Raw genomic sequence first — 19,228 nt, 5'->3', positions numbered from 1 at the left:
TTAAACATCAAAGTGAAAATATTAAAACAAAATAGTGCTAATGTGGCAATGAGATGACTGGGGGATAAGCTGTGAGATAGGCTCCACCATTACAAGGGGATAGCTTGTTGGATAAAATATTATGTGGCAGGAGGAAATGAGATAGACTGTGAGATGGACGATACCATTGTGGATGCTCTTATAGCGATGGTGTTTGTCTCTATACTAGTGGAATAAAATGTATTTTCTACTTCTCCCTTCATCACTGGGTAGTTAATGCATTTCTTTTGTCTACGGGATTTAAGAAATTAAAGTCTAAAAGGTAAATGATGAGAGAATAAAGTAAGAAGACAAAAGAAGTGAGAGAGATAAAGAGATAATAAAGGAAGATGAATGATAAAGTTTTGCCAAAATATAATTTTAAGCAAGTAAATTGGGACAATCCAAAAAGAAAAATGAAGCAAATTGCTTGAAATGGAGAAAGTATTTCTGTTCATCGTTAATAGTTTTGGTAGTAAGCAGTACAAGTTGACGAAGTATGATAGAAAAATAATACTCCCTCTTTCCCATAGGGATAAGCTGAATTCCCTTTTTCATTTCTCCCATAAAAATAGTCTTTTTCTATATATGTAAACCTTTTCGTCCTTTTTTTATTTTTATTTTATTATTCATGGGCCCACCATGCACTATATTATTTCAACTACTTTTTCTCCTTATCTCATACTTTACCAATTACACATTAAAAATTGTGTCATATCTAATTAACCTATTTTTATGGGACGAAGGTAGTAAGTAGTTAGAATTAATATTATTATATAAAGAGACATTTCATTAATAGGGAAAATTTACATAAATAAAAGGTGGTGAATTCTTATTTACATTCTAAAATGAAAAAATTAGAACGAAAGGTTGAGGACGAAATTAATATTTAAAGTTGGGATATTTGTTACTAAAATAATGAATTTTGACCAAATTTTGGTTTTCCCCAAATTTTAAAATTGGTGTAAAATATCATAAATTTTGCATTCTGATTATAATTTTTCACCATGGGTCAATCATTATATCCGACTAATGTACGTGTCTTTTTCTTTATCCTACTTGCAACGAACTTAAAAAAATGGTTTGAAATATTAACATCGTTTCACGGTTGCCCATCTAGAATAAGTTTTCACCGAAAAATATCTTATATTGGTCGGGGTTGGGAAATATCCGTCGCAAGGTAGATGTCACACTTGGGTGATGACACGAGATTTTACAAGATGTTTTATGTGCTAAGTATAGAGAAAATACAGTTTTATATTTCAATGAGAGATAAATTTTTAAAAAAATATGATAACTTTTGTAGGGCAAAATAAAGACATGTATGTGGGATGAAGAGAGCAACAAACACAATATAAAGTTTTTGATTTTGATATTATAAACCAATTTTAAGATTCTTGAGAAATATCAACAAACACAATATAAAGTTTTTGATTTTGATATTATACACCAATTTTAAGATTCTTAAGAAATATCAAAATATAGCCGAAGTTTATAGTTTAGAAACCAATATTCCTTATTCCTTTAAAGTTTGGATCTTACAAAAGTTTTGATGTTTCAAAATTTACCCATGTTTGTTATTCGGCTCAAACACAGATATTTATATCTCCATCAACCATCAAAGAAACTCTCAACTGGAAGACAAAATATTTCATAATTTCGAGTTACCACATTGAAGACTCTCCACAATTTAGTTAACTATAATCAATACTTAACTGTAAACATACACACTAATCAAATATAGAGAAAAGACTAGGATCATTGGTCCCTATGTGCAGAAGAGCAGCATACAAATGGAACCCAAAACGGTCGCCCTTTCTTCTTCTCTTTCTTGATCTCAACCGAGTATCTCGCCACTTCTCAACGTGCTTGTTGGTATCCTGATCCTTGGTTGTGTGTGCTTCTGAAGAAACAACCCCCACTTTGTCATCTTTAGTCTCAGCCTCGACTTTCTGCACTTGTTTCGTGTTTGGTGACTTAACTTCGTTTACGAGACTTTTGAGAGGGCTGTGCTGCTGCTGCTTTACTGGGCTCCAGTTTGTTTCTTTGGCTATGATTTCCTCGTTTTTCTTTCTGCCTTTGGATTCGTTGACTATGTTTGTTGGAGAAGGGAACCAGCCGGCTTCAAGAGCATCAGATTTTGGTTGTTGATTGTTTTCAGCAGCAGTAGTAACTTGATCTCCTCCACTCCCGGTTCGAACCAATGTCATGAAAGATTGAGGTTCAAATGTATCTGAGTTGTTGGAATGGATTTTGTGCTCCTGAGAATTTGTTTCTAATGTATCTGTCGATTGAGAGGAGAGCGTTTTTCAGATGATCAGATAAAATGTGCACAGCAATAGATACGAAAAGTTGTACCAAGACTACAATACTACCTCCGTCCTAGAAAAATAGAAACTTTTGAAACGACACAGATTTTAATGCACAATTGGTAGAGTAAGAAAGAAGAATTGGTAAAGTAAGACAGAGAGAAAATTTGGTAAAGTAAGAGAGAGGGAGAGATAAAGTAGTGAAAGTAATGTTAGTGGATTGTGGGGTTCACTTCCTAAAATAAAAAGTTTAGAAAGTTTCTATTTTTAAGGGACGAGGGTAGCGTTAACTTTATGGAGATTAGAGAAATCAGAACAAATAATACTTATATTATGGAACCGAGTAAAGGGAAAACTAGTTTTAAACAAACAGTTGCAACTGAGACAAGTATCGGTACCTGAAACTACTGATCCACAGTTCGCTTCCAGGCTGTCAGACCGGGCTAGCTACACTACTGGATATATCAGCTGCAGATGCATCTTCCTGTAGCTTAGTTGGCTTGCATTCAGCTTCAGTAATCACATACTTTGCATTGACCCTGGTGACATCTCCAACAATAACGACAGTCTTATCATCAACCGTATCAGAGGTTGCATGGATAACTTCAACATCGGACAGTGAAGCTACTGGACTGGCTGTTTTAAACTTGGAGCTTCAGAAGACTTTTTTAAAACCTTGTCATCAAAATATTGTTCTTCACTAGAAATAATGTCACCAGAGTAGTTTAGTATGCAAAGATCATCACTGGAGAGCAACTGCTTGACATTCAATGAAGTACCATCCAAACATGTGCTTGTGGGGAAAGCTCCTTGAGCACTTGGGGTAGGGCTTTCTGAAATTTCCCTTGATTCGACATTACTTTCATGATCCTCAGCAGTCACTTCAGTGTTGGCAATTGATTCTGATGGTTTATAATTTTCTGCGACGCTGGTACCATCTTTAGCAGTGCTGTCTCTCAACAGCACCGAATTAGAGAGTGGCAGAGTAGATTCTGTCGAAATTGAGTGTTGCTGATACTAAAACTGCATTAACATCTTCTAACTCGTCAACAGTCGTTGCCTCATGAACATTATTCTGCAGCTCATAAGCCACTGGTGGCACGGGGTGTTCTACAGAGGAATTCGTGGAGGAACACTATGGTCACTGCTTCCATTTGCCTCAGAAATTGATACTAAAACTGCATTTCCATCTACTTTTGAAACAGTTTCAGCAACATCCAGAGGCTCAACTTCAACAACATTCGTTGCCACATGGGCATTATTCTGCATCTGTGAAGTTACCAGCAACACCGGGTGTTCCACGGAAGAACTCTTGTAACCAATTTCATTCACCTCAGAATCTGTTCCACCGGAAGCATCCCCTTTCATGGAACTCTCAGAGCCATCATCTCTGAGTTTGAATTCCAATGAACTTGGATTGTTTTCCGATAAAACTTGTAAACTTTTTGCATCTCCATCAGCTACACATGAACTTGGAAAATAAGTCGGTATTTGTAAAGGCACTGTAAAATCAGGGATTACTTCTACTTCTGTCGAAACTCCTTTACCCTTTTCGTTTAAAGTTTCGAAGTTAGTGTTTTCTTCACAGTGATCCTCATCTTTCTTTTCCATTGTAATGGTATTATCTTCACCATTTATGAAGCCAAGGGCGGAACTTGCATCAACAGAATTCAAGTTCTTAGGATTCCAGGCTTTGGTTTGGACTATCATAACCATCTGCCATGTAAGACCTTCCCTCCATCACTTGCATCTGAGCTGGTTTTTGGCATCTTAGGAGACAATACAAGCCCGATCAGATTGCTCTGTAACATCTAAAGCTTCTGTTATTCTCTCGTCAGGCTAAACCAAAGACGTACTCAACAGACTTTCTTCTGGTAAATTATATTTATAATCAGATTTAGTGGACCCAATGATTTCAGTAGAATGAGAGAGGTCTTTATCTACATCAGAAGCATCTTCGATTTCATGAGTCTCATCGACAAGGGCAACCTCAGCCATTTTGATGAAGACTCTTCTTTCGACAGAATGGACTGCACTGTGAACCTCATCATTGGCCCCATCAGAAAGAAACTTATCACGCAATTCATCTCGACTTCCACCTGCTGCTATTGTTTGATCCAGAATGGTACCTTCTTCAGGGTCCAAAGAAACAGGATCTGAGCCAAGTTCTTGCACTTGGGACACTGGCATCAGGTCTACGTACCATCTCACCTCGAAGACCACTTTCAGGCTGTGAATCATTTAAGTGTCCAACAGAAACCATTTCGGCAGAAGTATCTGTTATTGGTATTACATTGTCTGGGCGGCTACTTCCGTCTGAGACAGGTCCTCACTCCTTGCATCATTGGATTGTTCGGTTTTTTCTGCATTCATTAGGACCAAATTTCAAGAGTAAAGCAGCTGGCATAAATACGTCAAACTATTAAAATTAAGCACTACAAATCAGATATCTGATGGAAGTGCCAATTCTTAAACTCAAGGAATTGATGAGATCATTCATGAAAGATGTAATGAATACATCAACAAGACTATCCCTACCTCTTTTGCAAGAAGCAGACTAGCAAGTTGACGTAATTTCCAAGCAAGATTGCTTCAATATTAGTATAATGCTAAAGCATGACGGCGTGCAGAATTTAGCTACTAACATTTTGGAAAACAATGCATCAGATTTCCTTATTTTGGGTTTCACATGTAAAAAACAAAAGTAAAATCAGAAAGCTCTACCTAAGTAAACACGAGGACCGAAAGATGCACAGTTTAACCTCTAACTTAGTTGAAGACGTGCCTTTTAATCAATCAGATAATATCATTTTGAAACATACTGACTAAAATATAGGCACTTAGGCCTTTCTTTGCATGTATAAAGAATTATTAGATTTCCAGCAAATTTTTTCCATTTTAACACTCCTGACAATTAATCTTAACATTACATTCATCAACAATTAAATGCCTACCAACATAGAGAATAAGTCCTTCATATGCTTACCGGCAGTTTCCTCGATATCCAGCTCCCCATTCCCGTAAACATCACCTTCCACGCCCTTATTATTCTCCAATTCCCTCACGCTGTCAAAGTGCGCCTCTAACTGAGGACTAATCCCACTGTCTGAAAACTCCATTGCTGCATCAGAAAACACATCATCTTCTGATTTGTTCGACTTCCCACTTTCTCCGCCACTGCTCAAAGCATTTTTCTTCGGACCTTTAAGACAAAAGTTTTACAAACAATGCAGTCCAAGAAAAAGTTTTAACCAAAACCCCCACAATTTAGAACCCGAAATCAAATGTGCTCACTTGGGGTGTGATATTCATCGTCGTCAGAGTCACGGTCATCGTCTGAAACCGCCAAATAATTTTCGGAATGAATGATTTTGTAGCCTTCAATTGTCCCACAAACCCTCTTATGAGCTCTTCTATGCTTAGAACTAGTGTGTGGCTTTGGAAAAGGCCATCCACATCTGTGGCAATGCTGCACTCCTCTCATGCCCTTAAAACAATTGTTAGGGTGTCCACTATAGGCCAGGAACGGCTATAGCCCCGACCGGGGCGATCTCGGGGCTATCTATAGTGGGGAGAAAGTCCGCCCCGAGGTGGACGAAATTTCCGTGGCAGACGGTCATCCGGCGTCTTCGGGGCGAGGACGCGCCGGTCCGGGGCGAAATTTTTATTTTAGTTTTAGTTCAATTTAATTTACCTATAAATACACCCCATTCAATTCATTATTTTCACATAATTCCAACTCTTCATCACTCAAACTTTCTCTCACTAGAATTTGTGGACTGAAATGGACAATTTGTGAAATGACGCGTGAAATTCTCTCATTCAAGAGATGCAACACCAGGCCTCCCAGGAGGATGCGGCGCGCCGGCGGAAGCGGCGGAGGCCGCGATCCCTCGGGCGATTACTCATCGGCGGACCATCCAATGAGACCATAGCGGAGCGCACCAGCGTCTAATGGCGGACTACTTTGTGGATAACCCCCGTTATCTACCTGAGATTTTCCGACGGCGATTCAGAATGTCGCAACGACTCTTCAACCATATAATGACGAATTTGGCTGAGCGTTACCGGTGCTTCACCCTCCGGCGTGGTTGCGCTGGCCGGATCGGGCTGTCTACGCATCAGAAGTGGCCGGACCAGCCGATATGTTCGATGAATACCTACAGATGGGTGAGAGGACTAGCCTAACGGTGCTTAGGCGATTTTGTAAGGGGATCCGGGAAATATTCAGTGGGGAATTCCTACGAAAGCCCACCCCTGATGTGTGTCAGAGACTGCTGGATATGCACGGTTCGATCCACGGGTTCCCAGGAATGTTAGGAAGCATCGATTGCATGCATTGGGAGTGGAGGAACTGCCCTGTGAGCTGGAAAGACCAGTTCATAACTGGATTCAAAAGCAAACATCCATTGATGATTCTGGAAGCCGTTGCTGACTACCGTTTGCGGATCTGGCATGCGTATTTCGGTGTGGCAGGTTCGAACAACGACATCAATGTTCTTCAGTCATCGCCGCTCTTCAACGATGAGTGCCGGGGGGAGGGTCCAGAAATCAGCTTCGTTTCCAACGGCACGCAGTAAAGTAGGAGATACTATTTGGTAGATGAGATATATCATCGGTGGCTCGTATTCGTCAAGACAATTCGCCAACCGGTTGGACCAAAGAAATAATATTTTGCGCGCAAACAAGAGAGTGCTAGGAAAGATGTTGAGCAGGCTTTTGGTGTCCTCCAATCGCGGTGGGCCATTATACGGTGCCCGGCACGAATTTGACACGAAGATGATGTCGCGAATATTATGTTAGCATGTATCATATTGCATAATATGATAATAGAAGATGAAGGATTTGCGGCAGAGCGCTGGGCACCGAAAGAGGGTGCAAAAAGTCACGGTGTTGCCTCCGCGCCGATCCAGATGGGCGTACCACAGAGCAATGAATATTTGATCCAACGTTTCACTGATATGCGCAGGACCATAGCACATACCACACTCCAGGCCGATTTGATTGAAGAAGTTTGGACGCGTAGGGGAGGTGACACAGTGTGAACACCTTTGTGATTTTCAATAAATTAAATTTTCGTTGTATAATTTTTCCTGTACTTTAATACTACGAAAATTTAGTGTTTAATTTTAATTTCTTCACGTATAGCCGTTTTCTTCTAAGTACGTATAGTCCGATAAATTTAATTATTATTGAATTAACATAAATGAAAAAAAAGCTTGGGGCTATTGTAAGTGTCCACTATAGTGGCGTAAACAAATTTTTGGGGCTGTGGACAAAAAAATTGGGGTTGTGGACAAAAAAGGGGCGGGGCTATTGGAGTGTCCGACACTCTTAAAACTACTTCAAATTGATATGGAATCGCTAGCAAATTAAATGGCTGAGCAATTTAAGCAAAAAGCAGACACTGATGTGAAATCAAGAAACAGGGCAAAAAAGTGATTAAAAGATTTCACACGCACAAAGATTAGTTCTTTGTCTCTCTGTATCACAAAAACCTGCTCAATTATGGAGAATTTATCGATGAATGTGTGTCTGTGACGGAATATGTAGTACGTTTACATGAAGAATATAAATCACGGCAGAATTCAAGAAAGAAGAGGAAAAAGTTGTGGAAACATGAGTGGCAAGATTTTGTGAAAAAGAGAGTGTGGAAGAGCAAATACCCTCAGAAGTGGGAGTGATGTTGTGGCCGTTGAACATCCATATTCTCTGGAAATTAAATTTATTGTGTGTAGTGTTTGAGAAAGACAAGAAGAGGTCAAATTCAATAACGGTAACCTAGAGAGAGTAGACAGTAGAGTAGTGTTGTGAGAGAAAGCATAGGAGGGTTTTTTTTTCTTCTAAAGTATGCTCTCGTACTCCCTCCGTCCCCTAATAGAAGTCGTTGTTTGACCGGACACGAGTTTTAAAAAATGTAAAGAAAAGTTGGTTGAAAAAGTTAGTGGAATGTGGGACCCACTTTTTTATATTGATTTTATAATAAAATGTGAGTGGAGTGAGTTAGTGGAATGTGGGACCTACTACCATTTATGGTAAAAATGAAGAGTGACTATTAGCGACTCTTATTCGGGGACGGAGAGAGAATGATATAAAGACTAGCAACGGGACGAAAAAGGAATGTATCAATGAAGAAATGTAATACTCTCTCTTTTCCATGTTAAGTCATTTTTTTAGTTTGGGAAGTTCTAAATTAATAGAGTCATTTATAGTTTTGGCAAACAATATTTTAGGACGTCCACAATTTAAAGTCTCATTTACTTTTTTTCCATTTTAGGTAGTGGATCTCACACTCCACTAAATTCTTGCACACATAGTCTACTGTAAAACTAATACTCCCTTCGTTCATGATTAAATGATACACTGACTTGACGCGACTTTTAAGAAATTATTTGATTTTATGAAAAAAAAGTAAATGAGTAAAAGTAGTGGAATGTGATACCAACTTTTAAATACTCCCTCGTCCCAGGGTAAGTGAGTCGTATTCCGTTTTGGGCCGTTTTAACTAATTACTTGACGCAATTCCTTTAATGACAAAAAAGCAACACTCCGTCTCTCTTTACTTTATCCTCTCTCATATTTTCTCTCTACTTTTTTCTTACTCCTACTTTATTCACTCATTATTTAACAAGTAAACATTACTACCTAAAAATATGTGCCTAAAAAGAAATGTGTCACATGCTGCAGGATGGAGGAAGTATAGTTTTATAGTTGATTGGAGAGTAATAAGTTGAGGAAGTATAGTTTTATAGTTGATTGGAGAGTAATAAGTTGGTGGAATTTGCGGTTTAGTTTCTAAAAATAGAAAAATAAATAAATAAATGAGCCATTTAATTAAGGACTCCCGGGATGGCAAAATGAATCATTGGACGAATTAAGAGAGTATATAGTGAGACATACTTCCACCACTTTCATTCATATTTCTGTAACCGTGCCAAGTCAAACCATGACTATAAATGGGGATGGATGGAGTATATATCAAAACAACTTAAGGAATTTATGAAACCATAATTTATAGAAGGAAATGAAATAAAGGCAATCAATTTCAACTCTGGATGCATCATTCCACATTTTTTCAGAAGGATTTATCCTCAATTCCCGAATAGATCTTTCTTGTTGCGATTAAAAGATTTCTCCTGTCTTGTTTCGACCCTGTAACGTGCAAGTTAAATATATATTTACAAAACCAGTCTTCTTGGTTTATCATATCTTTCTACTCCATAGCTCGAACCCTTTTATTGATATCAACAAAATCTTGAACCACATATGATAGTATCTTTGTTGGGTCCATGGAAGTAGGAATTGGAACTGTTACAACGTGAAAAGGATTTGGAGGAATCACTATAGATGCGACAATAAGGACAAAAGGCTATACTTATGACGAAGAAACTGATTCAAAATATGGGATTAGGGGTGAGCTAAATAACCCGAATATCCGATCAAAACCAAACCTCAACTTTAAAATTGAGTCCAGATTTATGGTTCGATTCGTTTTAATTATTTGACTAGTTTCGATATTGGGTTCGGTTCAGTTCGAATTATATAACCCCAAAAATACCAAAAAATTAATTTATTTTAAAATTATACTCCCTTCGTCCCGACTAAGATGATATATTTCGTAGTCGGCTCGAGAAGTCTAATGGAACGATTATAGTTTTACAAAAACCAACATCAATAGCAAATTAGTTTTGTTTATATCACACTTTGTTTTTGCATGAACAAGTCAGAAAATTGCAAATTTACGTGTAAGTATAATGTAGATAATACGGTATTTGGTTTGGCATGAGCAAGTCCAAAATTTGTAGTAAGTAATGTACGAATTTATTTGTGTCACGTAGATTAAGTGTAGGTGTAATGCAGACAACATAGTGTTTGAGGTGCAACGAATTTTTTTAATATATAATCATCGTATGTACTTTTTCTAAGTATGTGATGTACATTAGTATCAATTTTTATGGATTTTCTTGCTTCCACTTGGTCTCCCTCCATCATCTGCTTCCATCTAATTCTTTCCTCATTTCATTAGCTAAAGTTACCAAGAGATAATCAAGGAAATCATTTACTGTAAATGAAGGAGGCAAATCACTGAATATGAGGAAAAGATTGGAGCATTAATATGTATTTGGTATGGCTGAAAATAGGATTATATTCTTCCATATTTACGTTGTATTCCTCTCTTATAAATTAGGATGTATTGTATATGAAAAATACACTGAAATCAAAACCAATTCTCTCATACGCTTGTTTACAATGTCTCTCAATATTAATCTCGCTTCTCTCGATTACCATCTTTGAGATGGTATCAGAGCAGGAAAACAACCAAATGAGGACTCAAATCCGAGTTCCTCATTATTCCCGTTAAAATCTGCAAATCTGCAGAAACAGAAACAGAAACCTGCAAATCTGCACAATCTCACAACTTGCAAATCTGCACAAACAGAAACCAAGCCATGTCAGACTCTGAAAATTCTGATACAGAAACTTCCAACAACACCCCAAAATCCCAGCCAAACTCCATGAATTTCCCAACTGAATTTGCTGCACAATTTGCAGAATTTCTCAAACAAAGCCTCAAAATTCCTGATAAACCAGAATCATCATCTGCCCCTAAATCATCAACAAAACCAGACCAGCCAGAATCATTTGGAGAAGTCACCATCAAGGCGAAACTCAACGGGGAAAACTACCCCTTATGGGTTAACCTCATGAAACGCGCAATTGTGGGAAAGGGATTGTCGTCTCACATTAATGGAGTTTCAAAACCCCCCTCAATTGACGATCCCGGCTATAGGAGATGGGAGCAACGTGATAACTGTGTTTTCAACTGGGTAATCAACAACCTCGAAACCGGACTTGTGAATGAGGTATCTCAGTACGCGACAGCCGCTGACTTGTGGGAGGGTCTGGCGATCACCTATGGAAGTGGATCTGATCCATTCCAGATATATGACTTGCATCGACAAGCCATGACAGTAAAACAAGAAGCCATGACTCTAGAAGGGTTGTGGACCAAAATGCAAGACCTGTGGATCTCGATTGACACCCGAGATCCAAGCCCGACAGATATAGAGGGCTACCGGAAGAAGGAAGAACGCCACCGCCTGTATCAGTTTCTGAGCGCACTAGATGACAAGTACGCAAACATCAAGAGGGAGATTATGGATAAAGATCCACTACCAACTGTCCGGAAGGCATACGGACTAGTGCGAAGGCAAGCAACAAATGAGGGCATCCTCAAGCCCTCAGAACCGCCGACCACAGGAATTGGGTCAGGCCTTGCTGCTGTCAACCACAACCGAACACCACCACCGTCAAACCGCCCACCACCACACGGAAATCAAGCCTGGAACCTTCGAAAAGGAGAAGAAGATAAGAGCAAACTCGTGTGCTCACATTGTGGAGGAAAGAAACATACCAAAGAGGGCTGCTTTCTACTCATAGGATTTCCCAAGTGGTGGGACGAAATGAAGAAGGCGAGAGCTGCTTCTAGAGGCCGAAATCAGCCATGGAACCGAAGCGGACAGGCGGCGGTAGCGGTCAGCAGTGGAAACCCAACATGGAATCACGGTGGAAATTCGGTGACGACAGTTGGGGGAGGAAATCCGGCGTGGACTCAGGGAGGACAAGTAGTGACAACCGGTGGAGCGTGGAAAGGCGGCGAGAATCGGGCTGCTATTACCAACACTCTGGCGGGCAGCGTCGGTCCACCGGCGCCACAACAGAATCGCGACGAAGAGGAGAAGGGTGGAGCATTGGCGGCTAGGGTCTTTGGAGGTAACGAGGGGTTAAATCATTTTAGCCCCTCACAATGTATTATATCATGTTTTTTACCCTCAATTACCTGTATATCCGAAATAGAACCCCTAGACTCTCATAAATTACACCAGAAACCCCACCCAGACTATTTATCTCATCAAAACCCCCATGCGGCCCCGAAATTGCATATTAAACCCCTAAATTTACCAGAATTCAGAAAAGAAGACCCAGACAATAAAAAATAGTTTTTCGAGCCCAATATATCATGTAGAAATTCATTTCAGGCCTTGGCATTATCTTCCACGAACTCTGAAACACGAGATAAAGATCATAATTGGATTTTTGATTGTGGAGCTACAGATACTATGTCCTTTGATGTCTCGGATTTTTTGGAAATTGTTCATACTCCGAAAAAATACATAAAGACAGCCAGTGGAAATTTAGCTTATGTACAAGGGGCTGGAACTATTAAATTGTCGCCGGAATTAAGTCTCTCAAACTGTTTATACGTCCCATCTCTGTCTCATAAATTGGTCTCAGTTAGTCATGTAACGAGGGAACTTCGTTGTAATTTACTAATGCAGCCTGGCTTCTGCATTTTACAGGATACGAAGACGGGGAAGATAGTTGGGCATGGCACTGAACATCAAGGACTGTACTATGTGGATGGGATGACTAATCAAGGTACTGCAATGCTGACTCAAGGACTGACGGAGGACCAGACATGGCTTTGGCATCGGCGTTTGGGACATCCATCCATAGGATATCTACGGTTACTTTATCCAAACTCAGTTTCCCCACATCCTTTGAATTGTGAGACATGTTTTTTGGCCAAAAGCCATCGCCATTCATTTAAACTCAATAATACTCGTGTGAACTCTGTTTTTTCTTTAATTCACACCGATGTTTGGGGTCCTGCTCCTGTTACTAGTGAAAATGGGTTTCGATATTTTGTATTGTTTGTCGATGATTGTTCTAGAATGACATGGGTATATTTTTTAAAATCTAAATCGGAAGTTTTTGAGAAATTCACCCAATTCTATAGCCTAGTCCAAACACAATACAAACAAAATATCTAAATCCTTAGATCTGACAATGGGAGGGAGTATGTGAACTCCAAAATGGAAGAATTCTTCACCGAAAAAGGTCTCATCCACCAAACCTCTTGTTCCTACACTCCCGAACAGAATGGGGTAGCTGAACGGAAGAATAGGATTGTCCTAGAAATGACTCAAGCCCTCATCATTGACTCACATATTCCAAAATCTTTTTGGCCTGAAGCTGTAGCCACATCTGTCTACCTCATAAACCGACTTTCTACACACATTTTAAACTTCAAACCACCGCTCGAATTTTTAGCCACTCACTCTGATATTCCTTCATCCCTTACCCTTGAACCCAAAGTTTTTGGATGTACAGTCTATGTTCATATCCCGAAACAAAACAGTTCAAAATTCTCACCAAATGCCGTAAAGTGTGTGTTCTTGGGGTACGGAAAAAACCAGAAGGGATATAGATGTTATGATCCAAAAGCTAATCACCTCCACACTACCATGAATTGCGACTTTGTGGAGACAGAATATTTTTTCCACCAGCTTGGGAGTCAGGGGGAGAAAAAGGAAAACATCGACTCCCTAAGTTGGCTCCATACATCATCCTCTCTCCCAATACCATCAGCTTCATCTGTCCTAATGCCAATGCCAAAGTCTGGATCAAATGAAAAGGAAAGTGTAACCACCACCGAGCCATCCGTCCCACATGTACAGTTCGAAATGTCTGGTGACGCAACCCAGCAATCATCTCCGTCTCCAAATCCCGAGGTTAGTCACAATGGTTCTCAAGTTAATACTAACAATGAGAGACAGGGAAATAGTGAAGGCAGAGAAGGGGAACGTACCGATGATGATCAAGCTACGGAGCAATATATACTGCCTCACAGGAGCACAAGGGGTAAACCACCAAAGAGATACTCTCCAGATTGGCAGGGACGGAAAACCAGATACTCAATAGCTAATCTTGCTCAGGGACACCTCACAGAGATGGCTCGAGCTTTTGAGGCTGCCCTATACGAGGAAGAAGATATACCTCAAACCGTTGAGGAGGCAAGAAGGCATAAACACTGGAGGGAAGCTATGAAGAAGGAAATGGATGCCCTAATAAAAAATGGGACATGGGAAAAGTGTCTGTTACCGGAAGGGAAAAGACCAGTAGGATGTAGGTGGGTGTTCACAATTAAGCGACGAGCAGATGGGTCAATCGAGAGGTATAAAGCTAGGTTGGTTGCAAAAGGGTATACTCAGACCTACGGCATAGACTATGAAGAGACTTTCTCGCCTGTGGCCAAAATGAGTACAATAAGGACATTGCTTTCAGTGGCAGCATGCAAAGAATGGCCATTACATCAATTCGATGTGACCAATGCATTTCTACACGGGGAGTTAAAGAAGAATGAGGAGGTGTACATGGAAGTTCCTCCGGGATATTCCAGAGAATTCGGAGAAGGGCAAGTATGCAGACTAAGGAAAACACTCTATGGACTAAAGCAGTCGCCTAGAGTATGGTTCGGGAGATTCTGTCAGGCCATGACAAAATATGGCTACAAACAGAGCAATGCAGATCATACATTATTTCTAAAGAGGAAAGGTGGAAAGGTAACATGTTTAATTATTTATGTCGATGACATGATTATCACAGGAGATGATGTTGAGGAAATCGAGAGCCTGAAGAAAAGCTTGTTCCAAGAATTCGAGATGAAAGAACTTGGAGCTCTAAAGTACTTCCTTGGGATTGAGATACTAAGATCACAAAAGGGCATTTTTTTGAGGCAAAAGAAGTATATCCTTGACTTACTGGCAGAAACGGGGCTACTAGAGTGTAAGCCAGCTGAAACACCAATGATGTTAAATCATGGACTAAAGATTGTTGATGGAGCAGATTTGGCAGACCGAGAGAAGTATCAGCGCCTTGTTGGAAAACTTATCTATCTTTCCCATACACGACCAGATATCGCCTATGCTGTAGGGGTGGTGAGTCAGTTCATGCACAAGCCTCAAAAAGATCATATGGAGGCAGCCTTGAGAATTGTGCGATATTTAAAAGGGACTACTGGGTATGGTGTAATGCTTAAAAAGGGGGAACATCTAGAAGTTGATGGGTATACTGATGCCGATTGGGTAAGTAATCCAAATGATAGGAAGTCCACGGCCGGCTACTTCACTTTTGTTGGGGGAAATTTGGTCACATGGAGGAGTAAAAAGCAGAAGGTAGTGGCACTTTCAAGCGCGGAGGCAGAATTCAGAGGGGTAAAAAGTGGGATAACTGAAATCATGTGGCTAAGGAGGTTACTCACAGAAATCGGTTTTCCTCCTACAAAGGGAAGTCGACTTTTTTGTGACAACAAGGCCGCAATCAGTATATCAGAGAACCCAGTCCAACACGATAGGACCAAGCATGTGGAAGTCGACCGCCACTTTATCAAGGAAAAGATTGATGGAGGAATTATTGAACTTCCATTTGTGCGATCCGAGATGCAGTTGGCCGATATACTGACTAAAGCAGTAAACACAAAAGTCTTCAAGGAAGTTCTGGACAAGTTAAGTATCAGAGATGCCGTTACTTAACTTGAGGGGGAGTGTCAAGAGATAATCAAAGAAATCATTTACTGTAAATGAAGGAGGCAAATCACTGAATGTGAGGAAAAGATTGGAGCATTAATATGTATTTGGTATGGCTGAAAATAGGATTATATTCTTCCATATTTACGTTGTATTCCTCTCTTATAAATTAGGATGTATTGTATATGAAAAATACACTGAAATCAAAACCAATTCTCTCATACGCTTGTTTACAATGTCTCTCAATACCAATCTCGCTTCTCTCGATTACCATCTTTGAGAAAAGTTATGGCAGGTAATCGCCATTGTCATCATCAAATTTAACTCCACCCTTCTTAGTCCCTGTTCAACAACAGTTTCAATTATAAGTAAAAAATGTTACTCCTACATTATTAGTACTGTAGTACATGAAAGCTTACATTACTAGCAAATTATTGATATTTAAAAATTAGCAAAACACATCCTCAAGTCTTTTTACTTTGATTGTTTATTTCAATAAGTCTTTATACAATTTTTTTTCATTTTAGTAAATCCTTGTACTTTTATATTTGATATATTTCAGTATTGTGGCATGAAACTGATGACTACAACAAACCAAGGGTATTTGTTGTTAGCTCATGATTTATTTCCTAATCATAGTAATAGTATTGGGTGCTAGTAAATGAAAATGGTTGAAGACTATTGAAAACTGTATAACATCTTATTGGCGTTCAATGAATTAGAGTCAAAGTATACTTTACAAGAATATATAATCTGTTGCTGGCAGAACTCATATCATTAGCTTCAAAAGGATGAATTGTTAGGCCATTATAATGAAGGTGTTGGAGGAAATGATTTGCGGGGGCGGGGAAGTTGAAATTGTTGTTAGTGTCTTTTGACATTATTATTGAAAATTTTGACATTTATATATAACTAAGTTGACATTATTTTATTAGTGCAAAGTTGATACAAGTTGACATTGTTTCTAGCGTCAATTTTTAAACGGTCAACGTTTTAACCCGATTTTGACCAATTAAAGCTATTAAATATGATTACTTACTCCCTAATTATATTATTAATCATTTTAATAAATTATCATTTAAAATATAACACAAATAGGTCATATTTTAACCCATTTTGACCAATTTATTAAAATAATTAAGAATATAATTAGGGAGTAAGTAATCATATTTAACAGCTTTAATTGGTCAAAATTGGGTTAAAACGTTGACCGTTTAAAAATTGACGGAACTGTTAGTTTATGACTAATTGTGATCCGAGTTGAAATGTTCGGGATGCAAAAATTCAAAAGATAATATCTATGACCAAAATCGTAAAATGGACATATGTCCAGGACCTATTTTGTGTTGGGGTTTGGAGCCCCTTGCACAACGGAAGACTTGTACAAAACAAATAAATCAGACGTAGGATCTATTTGACAGATTATGAGATTAATCTATTCACATGTTAACATAGAATTGCATGCTAGAACGCAAATAATTCATGCTTAAAGAATATAAATCCTAAAACATGAATTCTACGGTTTAGAGTTACCGATTTGATTCCCCAAAGAATCATCGATTGCTGGCGCCTTCTCCACGATGATCTTCAATACTAGACCACGGATCTTCTGACTGGTTCCCGAACTGTATTCCGATATCAGTGTGGGCTGATCTTATTGAAATACTAGGACTCGAATAAAGAAGACAAAGTTTTCTCACGGAGGAGGAGCTGAAAAACTCACGGAGGAGAGCTAAAATTTTCGTCCCCTACTGCAGAGAGGAGAGGGACGAAATTTTCTTTCTCACAATTAATTGTGTTTTCTGTCTCCTTTATTCTCCTATTTTTAATAGTTACATATTGGGCCCAGTCAGAGATCTATGGATGGTTTTGGACATGAGCTCCCCCAATTAGCTTTTACTAATTAAATTGAACCCACAATTTAATACAAGCTTATATTGGAATATTACGAGCAGCCACTACAGAAGTAATATTGACCTCCCCATCCAAATCTGAAATTACAAGTAATCTGGGTTTCCACTTTCATTTATTATTTATTTCCCGCGCTTAAGATATAAATGTCCATTAATTAATTAAAGTCTGCTATGGACTTAATTAATTAACATCTTATTAATTCCAAGAGTGGACTTAGCAAGAAACACTTATTTATTATTCATGGAATAATTAAATTCTAACTGGCCAGTTTCCGAATAATAAAACCTTGTTCAAACTCTTCTTGAGGACATTATTAAACGAGACTCACCTCGCACACGATTCAACATAATAGCAATCCTAGCACCGCTAGATATTAATCACCATTACCCAATATATCAGGATTATTGGGTTGTGAAAAGCCCCCACCTTTTGATAAGTCAAAGTAGTACATAATCAATATCATATGCTCAATGCTAACGTATGTAGATTAAGAAATAGTATTTTATCAAGACCTAGTCTTTCAGTAGATAGCATAAAGACACGTCTTGCTGTTAGATCCATATAGTGCTATACCACACCAACGTCATCTTATTTCAATAAGGCTTAGAAATAATCGGATTGACATTACAACATTTCGTGATAGGTAGCCAAAGCCTATCTAGGTTGTGAAATTCTTCTTTTTATTTTGCAAAGCATTGCATAGAACCGACTGTAGTTACCTTAAAGTGGACGACGCTCACAACCAGTCTACTAAGCAAAAGACTTAGGCTTTGTTTACTTCTTATGTATTTAAATGTTTATAAAACATCTTATAAACGTACAAGTAAACACAATGTAATAATATACTGATTCTATTCGTGCAAACTGCTCGAATAATACTGAATTGGGTTAAAAGTGGAATGCAGAGTTTTTCCGTATACAAGCGAAGATTCTATTCGCGCGAACTTGCGCGAACTTGCTCGAAACATGTTTTTCAGTATACTAAACCTAACAATCTCCCACTTATACTCAAAACATGTTTTCGAGTATACCCACTGCCAAAAACTCTCCCACTTATACACAAAGCAGGTATTGGAGCTAGATATATCGAACTACCATTCATTTCACATCATGTTTGAACATGTTGCCACAAAGGCATTTTCTGTGAAAAAATCTGCTTGGTTGCTCTCTGATCATATCTTTTTCACCACTATGTCTTTGTTGCATACTTGATCTTTAATTAATTTCATCTATCTTTGTGACTGCTTAGCTTATGATCTCGTGTGTCCCTTGAGTTAGCCTTTGCTAGAGTAAGAATACTCATAGGCATACTCAAACTTACGATCAAAGCTACTAGGAGTATACTCCTAAGGTAAACACATATAATGAGAATGACTTACTCGATCACTGATTAGTCATAAGACTTAGTCAGTGTAACCCCAAGGACATTACATGAATGACTGGTAAACTAGAATATAGCGATTAGTCTTTCTCAAGTACTATGGTATATTCATTACCTCAATCAAAGTCCTTTGCCATGGTTAATATGATATACACTTGCTATGCATAAGCACAACTAATATCAAACTTAGTACACATCATAGCATATATGAGACATCTATCTCCGAAGCTAGTCTC

At 38.8% G+C, this 19,228-nt stretch overlaps 1 protein-coding gene across 1 annotated transcript; it reads right to left on the bottom strand.

Annotated features, from left to right (window-relative positions):
* Positions 1-1,617: 1,617 nt before the first annotated feature.
* LOC121792042 lies at positions 1,618-5,849 on the bottom strand. The gene is made up of 4 exons (XM_042189823.1): positions 5,622-5,849; positions 5,314-5,529; positions 2,726-4,690; positions 1,618-2,302 (listed from the first exon to the last, which is right to left on the bottom strand). Exons 1-3 carry the CDS (start codon positions 5,809-5,811, stop codon positions 4,617-4,619), a joined length of 480 nt encoding a protein of 159 aa, XP_042045757.1. The 5' UTR covers positions 5,812-5,849; the 3' UTR covers positions 1,618-2,302; positions 2,726-4,616.
* Positions 5,850-19,228: the final 13,379 nt, after the last annotated feature.

This window comes from Salvia splendens, chromosome 2 (genome assembly GCF_004379255.2).
Source record: "Salvia splendens isolate huo1 chromosome 2, SspV2, whole genome shotgun sequence".
Classification (NCBI taxonomy): Eukaryota; Viridiplantae; Streptophyta; class Magnoliopsida; order Lamiales; family Lamiaceae; genus Salvia; species Salvia splendens.
Note: the sequence above shows the minus strand (reverse complement) of the source record. Positions and strands in the feature narration are given on the sequence as shown.